The sequence below is a fragment of the Lagopus muta genome, chromosome 5, assembly GCF_023343835.1.
Source record: "Lagopus muta isolate bLagMut1 chromosome 5, bLagMut1 primary, whole genome shotgun sequence".
Lineage (NCBI taxonomy): Eukaryota > Metazoa > Chordata > Aves > Galliformes > Phasianidae > Lagopus > Lagopus muta.
Genome location: NC_064437.1, coordinates 46,660,056 through 46,672,371, shown reverse-complemented (window position 1 = coordinate 46,672,371; position 12,316 = coordinate 46,660,056). Strand labels below are relative to the sequence as shown.

Below are 12,316 nucleotides of genomic sequence, written 5' to 3'. Positions count from 1 at the left end.
CTTTACCGATTTTACTTCCATAAATACATCCAGTCTCCTCTTGAACTCGTGTACTTACAGCATTCACAGTATAGTCACAAATCACAAATGATGTCCCCACTGTCACAACAGCAGTGTCCCCTCATGGAACTGAAACCTTTGGCATGAGCTCTAACAAATGTCTGTAAAAATCCCACCTGGCATAACCCTGATGCTACTCTGAACACTGATCTGATAGCATTTTGCACACATAGCTCCATGAGCAATCATTTAAAATTAATCAGGTATTAGCTTAAAAAACACTAAAGACCCACAGCAACAGCTCCGGTTACAGAGCTGCTGCCCTGTCAGCTCAGGAGCCTTTGCCAGCAGCCCTTGCCAGCACAGCTGCTTTGTATGTGGATCCAGCTCATGAGCTATGACTGTGGAGCACGGACAGCCTACCCAGGAGCTGGTGGTGGTGAAGCACAGGCGATATCCTTCCCTCTTTGTATCCAGGCAGCTGCTTAGAGAGCCACATTCACAAAAGATGTAGTTACAGAGGCCCAAGAGAAGACAGCTGAGGGCTAGGGATAAAATATCCTGATGAAAGAATGGCCAGGAATGATGTTGTGTGATGCACGACTGCCTTCTGGCATTAAAACAGTGCTTTTTTCTCTCTGAGAAATCATCCTGTGGTATCATACCCCCAAATACAAACATCTCTAGCAGCTACCAAACCTCTAAACAAGCAAGCAGTTCTTCCCTAAGCAGAATCTTAATCCCAAAGAATAAAGAGGACCAAAGACTTGAAGGCCCTTAGAGACATCTAAAATGGGTTTTATACAGAGCAATGGGCTACACTATTAAACCCTGGGGTGGAAGAGTAGTTAGATCATTGCTTTTCACTTCCTTGCACTATTGACACTCTCTTTGGCCACTTACTTGTCAGTCAGTACAGCAGCAGCAGTGCCTGTCACACACTTCATGGTGTCTCATTTAAAGATGGCTTTGAGAAAGAGTTGGGCAGTTTCAGCTCAAAGCCCTCCATGATTCCACTCAGCTGCACACACAGCTAGAAACCTGCCTCCAGGCAGCTTCAGCTTCCACACCCAAGGCTGATAAGGGCATGGGGTAGCCATAAAGTTAACAGCTTTGTAATTAACATTAGCAAACACATTTTACAGACTCAATGACCTGTAAGACTAAGCCTGCTCAGCAGCTAAAAGAACCCTGGCCTCCTCTCCTCTCTCCCAGCCACAACCACACAGCACTGGCTTGCAAACCAAGAAGTCAGACATTTTGGGGCAGCCAAGGAGCACTCCTCTGCAGGAAAGCTTCCACGTTAAGGGTCAGCACAAAAAACGTCAGGGCTAGCAGTCTGCCATGCCATTCACACCACCTTTGCTTTGCTCTTTGCTCTTTGCTCTTCTCTCTGTGAATTCCCCTCAATGAATTACCAGGCTTTTTTTGGCCAAGGCCCATCATTTTTTCCTGACCTGGGAAATAATGTTGAATTACTAGCATTATGCAAGTTACAGTAGAAGACTTCCCATTATCATGGAAAGGTCCCAAACAACTGAACTACTATGTTACTTGAGATATGCTTTTGCACCTCTCCTGAATCCACTGTGAAGTTGGTACCCACAGCCGCAGTTTAAACAAGGGTAAATCCCCAGCACCCCAGCAGGCTCTAGTACTTTTAAACTTCAAAACGAACAATCTTTGAGTCTGCATGTGGCAAAAACTAGATAATAGTTTGGACAGCACATAACCACACGTGTTAACTGCTAAATTACTGCAACAGGAAGAAAAGTAATCTCTGGTCATACCTCCTCTGCTATGAGTAAAGTTTTCATGAGACCTGTCTTGGATTTCTTGCTGTCAGAGGCAACAGAATAGGCTGACAGACTTTGACAACTTATCAGCCAATTTCTCACTGAGAATATTGTTTTCATAAGGTCAAAGTGCAGCAAACGCAAGCAGCGTTAGGATTAAAGGCTGAAAGGCAACACCCTCTTGCAACCCAGCGCCTGGCCTTACAAAGCAGTAAGAGGTCAGCTTAAACAAACCAATGCTGCCAAACCAAAACACAGCTACTGCTCACTCCACGTCCCCCCCCCGTCTCCCCACCCACCACTGGTGACATACCTGCTAACCGTCAGGGTGAGTTCATCCGCACAGCCCTTGATTTTGTTCTGCGCCTCGAGGTGCGTCATGTTATCTGTGTTCACTCCATCAATGGCTATGATCTGGTCTCCTGTACACAGGTTGGCTATTGCAGCTTTGCTACCTGGAGTCACCTACAAGAAAACGAAACAAGTGAGTGTGCCTCCCAGGGAGCAGCTTTTCAAGTAACATTTGAAAGACAGCTGGAGCAAACCGGGCTTCTCTTGCTGGTGCCTGAAAGCAAGGAAATAAAAACTAATCAAAGCAAACCGTTAGCAGAAATCTATCTGGATAGACATCTCTTAGAGCTCCTCTGTGAACATGAGGATCAGGATTCTGTTCTGGCACCCACAGGAAAAGATTTTATGGGGGGAGATGAGTAAGTGACAAAATAAGACAAGGGGGAATAGTTTTAAACTAAGACAGAAAGGTTTAGATTAGATATTAGGAGGAAGTTTTTTAAGTCAGCCCTTAAATGGGGTCTAAGGGAGGTACTGCCAGGCTCCACCCCTTTCGGTTACACAGATGAATTGCCTTCACCTGTGCTCCCAGGGCTGAGCTGTTGAGCTATTCCTTTCCCCAGGTGCTCAATCAGTTGCTCAGGCTGTGACTCAGCAGTTGCCATACAGTAGTAGAGAGCAAAACCCTGAGAACACAGTTCCACACTTCACTGGATAGAGAGGTTCTCTCCAGGGCAGAAGGTGCTGAGAACAGACAGGAAGTTCTGGAACAGATATACCAGAAAAGGGAGAGAGAATCAGAGTTAATTGAAATCATGAACACATTTGTCTGCATCATGATCTCATTTGCTTCCTCCTTTGTGAGAAAGATTTGGGCACAAGATTTTGAATTGTGCCTTTAACAAGCTGGCACCCAGGAACAGGTGCAACAGCCTCACTGATTTCAGTATGATTAATCCTAAAGTGCTTGTTCTAACAAGTGGATAGAGAGGCAGAAAGGCATCAGAAAACTCATTTTTAAAATGCAATTTGGCTATACTTTCCAAAAAATCATTAGCAACATCCCCGGCCTCCTATCCTGACCTCACATTGATATATCCTGATATATTAAATCTCCCTTTTCTCTTCATGCATGATGCTTTGTTTCCCAGATACGCTCTAGCACTGCTGAAGTGCTGTTTGAGAAGTGATGGATGAGAAGGAGCTCAGGGTGATCTCACTGTGACCCCCAGGTAGTAGACACTATGCAGTAATGCCCCCGGTATGGTGCTCCTTGTGAAAAAAGAGCTCCCAGCTAAAACTTGGCATTTTCAAGCTAACAAACTGAAAAGCTTGCTCATTTTTCCCCTACTTCTGCTAAAAAGATGTCCTTTTAACAACACAACCTCTCTGGACCAAAACTATTGCCTGGACAGAGGGGGAAGAGTGGCAAATCTACTTGCAGCTTTGCAATCAGTATGTAAGATTTTGTGCAGCTTTAATGACTTCTGTGGGAGCTGTATCATGACCTTTCCTCAATTATTTAACAGGCAGAGGAAATGAGAAGGGTGGACTGCTCTCAAGCAGGAGTACAGATTAAAACATGCCTTGCAGCTGGGACACACCTCATTTATGAGTTTGTTGCAACTGGTATTCATTCTACACATTCATGCTAGGTTTCAGCATGCTGGAAAGCAGCTGAGCAAACCCTACAGAGCTGTCAGACATAAACAAACATTGTTCACAAGATTTAGAGTGCTCCTAACACAGGACTGGATGGCAAATCATTCCCCCTAGGGAAATATTCTCCTCCCAGAGGTGTCACGCATTAGCTGCAATCACTGCTTTCCCTGGGCTAAAAATGCTCAGCCAACAGGAAAGCACTGATGAAAAGACCAGACGAGGCACCAGGTGGACACAGAAAATCTGCTTTAAACATGAAGATTACTGTCTGCCAAGCTGCAGCCCTCAGCTCATCAGTGGCCCATAGGATCAGCCAAGCCTGCTGCCACTCCTTCATAGCCATTGCCTCTACAATATTTTCATGTAAAACTTGTGACAGGGATAGCCAGCAGACAGGAAGAAATCTTGAGCACCAGAAGGGGCTCACAGTTCTACAGTTCTCCCAGGATTTGGGAGCTGCTGTTTGACAAACCATAAGACAGACCCCTGGGGACAGCATTACACCTGAGGGAATGCACAGGAGACATACTGTGGGTACCACCCTGGGTGCTGGGCCTTAACCCTAAGCCTGGGTTTGTCAATGCCTTTTATCTCCTCTAGAGATGGGATGAGGGCACATTACTCAGCCCTGTGAGGAGCACTGAGCGCAGAACACAATCAGCGATTCATTTTTGATCAGACAGGATTGCCAAGTGGTCAAGAATTACAGTGGACTAACACCAGCACTGGAACTCTGCCGGAGTTCAGCTGTATGGTTTGCATTTAAAGGCTGACAGCCTATGCAGCTTTTGGCAGGCTGCTAGAAATGATCCTGTACCACAGGCAGCAGCTGAGCCCAAGCAGCCAGACACTAAGATGCACAAAATCTCCCAGAGAAACCCCAGAAGCCACTGACATGAGAGCGTGGTGTCCGCAGGGACATCTCAGCACTTTGCCCACTGTGCTTGTGGAGTCACATTCCCCTCCTGTGTCCACTCTGGAGGAATTTGAAATATGAGTGCTGTTCTCGACCAGATAAGAGCCACCGGCAGCACAAGGGCAATTATGCCCAGCAGGTACTGTGCAGACCTCTCCCCTAAGGGAAAGCCTAAAGGATGCACAGTAATGAAGAAGATAAGCAAATCTGCCATAAGAAAACTTGCTTTAAAAGCCAGCTCCTTTAGTTCTTGACATAACTTGCCCTGAATTGTAACCTTCCAGAAAGCATTCTCCTGCAACATCCATCTGCCACTCTGCCAGCATCACTCATAGCAAACATGTTTGCACAGAGCCCAGCACTGCACAGAACCCATCCCCCAGCCCTTTAGGATGATTAATGCTACTAATGATGCTGTCTTCCCTCTCACTGTACAGTCTGGGCTCATCTCAGTGCCATCAGTGTTGCTTTTGAGATACATTCACCTACCAGTTAAGTCAGGAAAACAGAAAGCATTCCTGTTTTCTGCTTCTGTTTGTGTGGCATCCCTCCCCACTCTGTGACAGCAGGGAGGGGTGCTCAGAGCACTGGAAGATACTGGCTAGCTTACATGATCCAATGAGAAGGACTCCAAAAACGAATAGCCTACAGGTTCACAAGCAGCCCACAGATTGCAGACCACCTGGGGAACCTAGGGGCTGGGAGGCAGCAGCTGGCACACAGCTGGATACAGCTGCACTGGTTCATGGGAGGGTGAAGAGAGCTGGAAGGGGCTGTGAGGATCACAACCTGCAAGCACAAGTTTTATCTTGTGCAAAGGTAGAGCCTCCTGCTTCATTCAAGGCAGCTCCCAAACAGCTTGTGCTTCCCACACTGCATCAAGCAGCCTCTGGCAGAGGGACTGCATGGCATCAGGACACTATAGCTGAACAAACAGCACTGCACATCCTCTAACATCACACCCTTAGGCTCCCTCTGGAAACAAGCCGTGCCCTACCTCCTGGCATTTGCTCCAAGGCAATTGTGTGAGACTTTGCCATTAGGTCATCTCACTGCTGAACACACAATGCTGAGGCATGTTGAGCAGAACTGTTTGATACTGTATCCAAAACAGCTCCCAGAGCTGTTGTAGGTGTTGCCCACAGAGTCAACAAGGATGCTCTGTCTGGCTAGTGCAGGCATGGTATTAATCTGCACCGACAGCAGAGCTGTCTGTGTTGAGCAGCTGCCACTAGGAAACACAAGCTCAGATTCATGGATGTGCCCTGTGTGCAGGAGCAGAGCCTTAGCAGCTGGGCCAGGAGGCATCTGCAGCTTCCACATAGCCACCTGAACAGGTGGGAAAGGTGGGAGATTGCAAAGGATCTGCCTGCCCCATGTTGTCTGTGGTGGCACAGATATCTAGACACAGCCAGAGCACCAACCCAAGCCCCTGCCACGAGCTCAATAAAAGTAAGAATGAGCTCAGATACATTTGTCAGCTTAGGGAAGAAGTAAATGAACTCCACAATCTACAATTATACTAATGCAAAGCTCAGTGTGGTAGACAACATCTAAGGTTACGTGATGGATGTTCACATGGACCTCTTTTTTTTTGGCAAAGATCCTGCAGACTCAGGGTTGGTGTGGCTAGAAGAAAAACCTACATAATTTGGTCATACCACAAGGTAAAGATTAATGGTTGTGTGCACCACCTGGCCCCGCTCTGCCTTCCCTGCACACACACTTTGGACTCTGCCTTGCCAGTACAATCAGGAGTTTGCCAAGTTCCAGGTTTCTCACCACAGGTGGTTTGCCTGCTGTCATTCCCCTGCACTGGAGCCCAACAGCAGACTTGTTTGTGACACGTTAAGCTCCAAGCTTGTGTGTTTGGGCAAGTGCATTTACACACTAGGAAAAGCTTTCATTTAGCAGAGAATGAGATGTATCTGGCTGCTTACCCAGCTCCAAGCCTTCTTTATAAAACCTCTATCTGCCCCCGTGCTAGCCAAACAGAACTACACTTTACATCTGCTGCAATTAATTCCACACATGCTCTCAAGCAAGCTTTGTTATTCCTCTGCAGGGACATATGGCATCTCCTCTGCAGATGAGGATCCAAGAAGCACCAATGGGAACAATAAGGAAAGCTGCTACCCACAGCAAACGAGGGAGGGAAAAGGTGGGAAGCATTTAAATGAAGAGCAGCATAATAGAGCTCCTTATGAGTCAAGACACAGGCAGGTAAAGGTGCAGGGCCCTCTCTCTGCCCCACTCCCTATCCATTCAGGAGCTCCCTCAGCTCTCTGCAGTTCCTCACAGACCCCACAGCCTCTGGCACCACCTGGCATTCTACACCTAGACACACATCTCGAGAAGCGATGAAGAGATAAGAAAACAAGAAAATTAAGAAGAACAGTGTGGGAAGAGATCTGGATAAACAGCACCTATACCTATCTGAGCTAGAGAGGAAAACCCTGCTGGGCCTCTGCCGGACCTTACAGACATGCAGCAACATACTTATAAGGCCACCAGCAACAACGAAACATCCCTGATGATCGGTTTAATCCTCCCCACCCACACACTGCTGTCTTACCATGAGTAATGCACTCAGCACAGAGTACTATGCTAAGCAGCCACGGCTTCTCCCAGCGAAAGCATGTAGCTGGGTCAGCAGACATCAGAGGCTATGAGAAAATGCAAACAGGCACGTTCCCCACCGCTGCTCACTGGGGAGTGGAGGCAAGTTCTTTACAAGCAGATCTGGGAGAATCCCCCTCCAGGCTGCAACTGCTGCATGCACTGCTGCAGTCAGATGCTGCCCAGCCTGGAGCTCACCCAGAGGATGAAAAGCAGGACACTGTGTGGAGAGGGCTGACCTCAGCAAGGCAATGCAAGATGCTGGTCAGACTCCCAACAGTGGATAGGAATAATGCTGGAGGCTGCATTCTCATAGTTCACTTTGTAACCTGCCTCACATCAAAATACAAATGCACAGAAGTAGAATTCTCTTACAAGGCCTCAAAAACATTACATAAATTGCTCATCAGCTGAGCATCCCCTGATGGTTTATTTCATCCTCTAAATAAAACAACATGTGGTGAAATCAGCAACCATCTCAGATACTGTGTCACGGTCCAGAACAGCATCAATTGTTTATGCAGTTAAGGCCCCTCTTCATTTCCCTGTTTATATCGCAAGAAAAAAAAAAAACCTTCCCTGTTTATACTAGGAGAAAAATAAATCCATTTGCTACAGTGCTTTTGACGTAGCACCCTTCAAACCCAAAGCATTTTACAAACTCTGCCCAGGGTACCCACATGGCCCGAGGGACATCCCTGCCCTGGTCCCACAGGGCAGGAAAACAGTTCAGGAACCAACAGATCTCCGTTTCTGTGCTATATATGAATTAAAATAGAAGCAGCTCCCAGCACTGAGAGGTGTGCAGGCAGTTCTGTAGGGCTAAGCTTGATATAGCTGCTCCAGCCCAGGCTGGTGGGTAAAAGCTGCATCCACAGCAGCTGTGCCTGAAGTCACCTGGGCCACCTCCACCCAGGCAGGCCAGCAGACACAGGGCAGATTGGTGAACAGACAGGGAGACAGCTCTTTCTGCAATGCATAGCATCAGGCTCTAGGCATTCCTGCCAGATGCTCTGTGTCCTCGCAACTTCTGGCTGGTGACTGTTGGGCCCTGAGTAGCAAAAAAGGGGAAGGCAACATTTCCATTACTGTCTCTGCCTCCCAGCAGCAGTGCAAAAGGCAGCTCAGGGAACACACCAAGGTGTGCGCTGGGCAGATCACACACACATGTACCACAGCAGCCCAGCTTTTGCCGTAGTTTTGCTTCAAAAGCCCTTAGCATTCCTGAAAATGCTACTCAGTCAGTCACGCATCTGCTGTAGCAAGGTGCTCTAGGCACCACCCAGGCCAACACTTGGCATCATGAATTAGGCCTACCTGCATCTCTTCACCAAGGTTTTGGGCCAGCACTGCTCCCTCAGAGTGTGACAGCTGAGATGTACTGTCTCCATGCCTGTCTCACCCCAGCTTGCCCCACAGGTGGCTCAGTAGGTGGGCACCCCCAGGGCTGCTCCATCACACCTCAGCCAGGCCAGGTCCTCTTGGAGGAAGAATGTTAGCCAGCATCAAACTAACCCGGCAGCTCCTCACTGCAGGACATTCAGCCCTCCGTTTGGATCACCCAGACTAGTTTTGGCACTGTCTTTAGAAGTAAAACTGTCTTCAAACCACTTTTAAGTGGGAAAATGATGGGTTTCATATGAAAACGTAGACATAGAAGTGACCTGGCTTTGGCCAGTATTCAGAGGTTATGACAGACACCTCTCCATAATGGAGCTGGGGGCTTCCTGGCCTAACGGAAATCCTAACACAACTCCCCTTCAGCTTTATTTTGGGTCAGGCATTTCAGATCTACACAACACTAGTACAAAACATAAATTCAGCTCAAGAGCAGGATTTATGGGACAGTGCCATGTATATATTCAACTGGAAACAGAAATCCACTGTGTTTATCAAAATAAAATGCAAATAAACAGGAAAAAGCTTGTATTACCTGAAGGACAGAGGGGGATGGGCTCTGTTAACCATGTTGCTTTATTGCACGTCTCCCCATACAGCACATTCCTTGCTTCCTCCACCAGCCTTGCTGGTCTCACAGGAATTTAACTGGGAACCACCCTGTACAGCTCTACCATCACTCTGCAGTGTGTCCATCCATGGCTCAGATGGGATTTGGGAAAAGCTCTGCACCACTGACTCACTGCATGATATCAAAAGGCACATATAGACAGAGGTCTTCCCTACTCCTGTAAGGGCATTACAGCAAGCACTGTCCTAGGGGTCAGAAAAGCACACTGTGTTTTTTCTGAACAAAGACAGTAACAAAATATCCACCAAAAGCATACAGTGCTTAAAAGGAAGAGAGACATCTGTAAGGCATCTCTTTGGAAAGGATGGGAGCTCTACGAGCAAGTCTCATGCAGAATACTTGTGAAATTCTCATGCTTGCCCTCACAGGTCCAGCACAACCCCAGAATCAGGAGCGTGCACACAAGAAGATGCTGCAATGCATCTGAGCCTGAAGCAGTTCTGAACATGTGGCTCAAGTTGAAGGGGAGTTAGAGCAGCAGGAGACAAGAAAAAAGCAGCTGCAGAAATAGTGTTGTGTTTCATCTGCTACTGTCATCATACATAATCAGACATCAGTACCACATGGCCACTGCTGGCCAGGAGCTGAGGGGGAGAGTAGGTTGCTCCGTTGGCTCTGTGCCCACCACACCACTGCTTCTCATCCTCCTTGGCCCTAGAAATGAGTCATCGAGCTTGCTTTTACACCCCAAACAGTCCCACCTCTCTCCCACCAGCAGGACTGAGAGAAGTCCTGCTGATGGCAGCCAGTGGTGGGGAAGACAAGACAGCAGGAGGCACTGAGCTATAATGGAGATGGGGGCCATAAAAACCAAGACAAGCGGAGTAGCTCACCCTGGGCATGACACTGTCCAAGGCAAAATCTGAACTCCTGACAGGCAACACAGTCTGAACATACACATTTTGCTTCAAAGAGAGGTGCAGGGCACCCAACCCAGGTCTGTGACCGAAGGACCAGTAGAAAGATTGATAGCTTGAAAGTCTGGAGGATGAATTAAAAGCACCAGAGGAACTGCCAATTGCCAAAAGCAGAGAGGCTTGTTCTATTACATTTCAGCCTCCAGGGTCACAACTGGTTTCTCACAAGACAGTTATTTCGGCCACTTCGCTGATCTACATCCCTTGGTATGCAACCACAAGCACTGACAAAGACAGCCAAGGAGAAGAGGTGGGAGCAGCGAGGTAGGGCTGCAGGCATACTTCTGCCTGACAGTCTCACTGGAAGGAAACAGCAACAATTACCAAAACAATGCAGTAAATATCACTTCCCTTACGCTAAAGCTACTTTCATGTCCAGAAAAAAAAGCTTTACAAGAATGTGGCATTATTACTGCAACTGAAAGAGATTAGAGACAAAATTAACAACAGCCCCCCTCCTGTGAATCTGACAGCACTGCTGTCCCTAGAGCCTTGTGGCATGCAGGGACCACCAACAGCAAAGAGCCCAGGATGGGGGGCATTTAGAAAAAAATAATACACTTTGCCACCTCGTTTCTCCAGGAAGGACTCACAGAACACAGCAGCCTGGTCCCACTGTCTTCAAGGTTGGACAGGCCCCGGGCAAACTGAGCTAGTGCTTGATCTAAAGGTTGGCAACCCCACCCTGGCAGGCATTTGGAAGTGGGTGGTCTTTGAGGTACCTTCCAACCCAAAACATTCTGTGATTCTACGAAATCTCATGGGCCCCAGCTGAGGAAGGGCCATGGGATATCAGATGTACTTGAGATGAACACAGCATTGGATGGAGACCAGCGGGCAGCCCAGATAGATGCTGAGCAGCACACCTCTCACCAAGTGATAGGCAGCCAGGAGCTCCTCATCCCCTGCTTCTTGGAGGTGCCTGACGGGCAGTGCGGGGCAGAGAACGGTGACGTCTGTATGCAGGTGGGTACCGGGACAGAGAGAGCAAGGCCACAGCCCAGCCCTGGTGCTTAGCAGGCAAACACTCGAGTAGAGATAGGCAAATTAAGTTACGCCAACGTAATCGCTTTGATGCGAGGCTTTAGCCGTCATTTCCTAACTCATTTTTCCTTAAGTAGGGGGTAAAGGGCTTAAAACAGAAGCAGGGAGAGGCACTTAACAGAGGTTAATATGGCTTCGGTAAACAAAGGATTTTCTATCTATACATGGCAAGTAGAAGCAGACACGCGTCCCGCAGCAGCACGTTCGGTCCCGCGACGTAGGCTGCGGCGCCCCGACCCCTCGGGGAGAACGTGGCACCAGGCGAACACACCTGGCCGCGGAAACAACTCCGCCCTGTGCCAGCAGCCACCTGCCGACCCCAGCTCAGCTCCCACGGACACACCCGCCGCTTCGCTCCGCGCCGAGCCGTGCCTGCCGGCAGAGCGCACGGCCCCCGGGCAGCCCCGGCGCCCAGCACCGCCCGCCCCGGCCCCGCGCAGCCCTACCCGTGAGATGGTGAGGGGCTGCTCGAAGTCCCGGCCGCCCACCAGGCGGAAGCCCCATGGCCCGGGGCCCGTCAGCACGATGCGGTGGGTTCCCATGTGCACGGCTACACCTCGCGGCACGCCCGGCAGCACCGGCTCCGCTCGGCACGGCTCTTCTCCGCTCGGCACGGCCCGCCTCCGGCCCCTCCCCTGGCTGCTCGCCCCACGGGGCTGCCTGCGCGGCTCCAGGAGGAGGACTGAGCCCTGCTCTGCCCTGGAGGCGGGGCAGCATCGCCGGCTGGGCTTCACCGGCGGTAAAAGTTTGGGGAAGGGAAAAAAAAAAAAAAAAAAAAAAACAAAAAACAAAAAACAGTCCCGCCACAATTTAAAGTGAGATTCTTCTTACCGCAGTTTGCAAGGCTGAGCACGTCGCGAGGCAGTCTCGGGCTGTAGAAGCGCTGCCTGCCGGCCCGAGCGCAACACAGACGGTTCCATGCGGGGAGCGGCACCGCCGGGGTACAACTTCGGGCAGCGCGGCTGTTAACGCAGAACCCAACGGTAGAACTAAGAAGAGGCTCCAAGGGGACCTTGGGGAGAAGAGCACCTTCTCTTTCATT

General features: G+C 49.2%; 1 protein-coding gene across 2 annotated transcripts in view; it reads right to left on the bottom strand.

Annotated features, from left to right (window-relative positions):
- PDLIM1 (PDZ and LIM domain 1) overlaps positions 1–12,316 on the bottom strand; it is a 36,681-nt gene extending 24,365 nt beyond the window's left edge. The window contains exons 1-2 of one of the 2 annotated variants that reach the window (XM_048946789.1): positions 12,106–12,316; positions 2,110–2,261 (exon numbers count right to left, since the gene is read on the bottom strand). In XM_048946789.1, coding sequence (XP_048802746.1) covers positions 2,110–2,261; positions 12,106–12,315 — 362 coding nt within the window. In that variant the 5' untranslated portion in view covers position 12,316. Of the gene's footprint in view, positions 1–2,109; positions 2,262–11,720; positions 11,955–12,105 lie in introns of those variants that run through there. The other variant, XM_048946790.1, reaches the window with a different exon arrangement.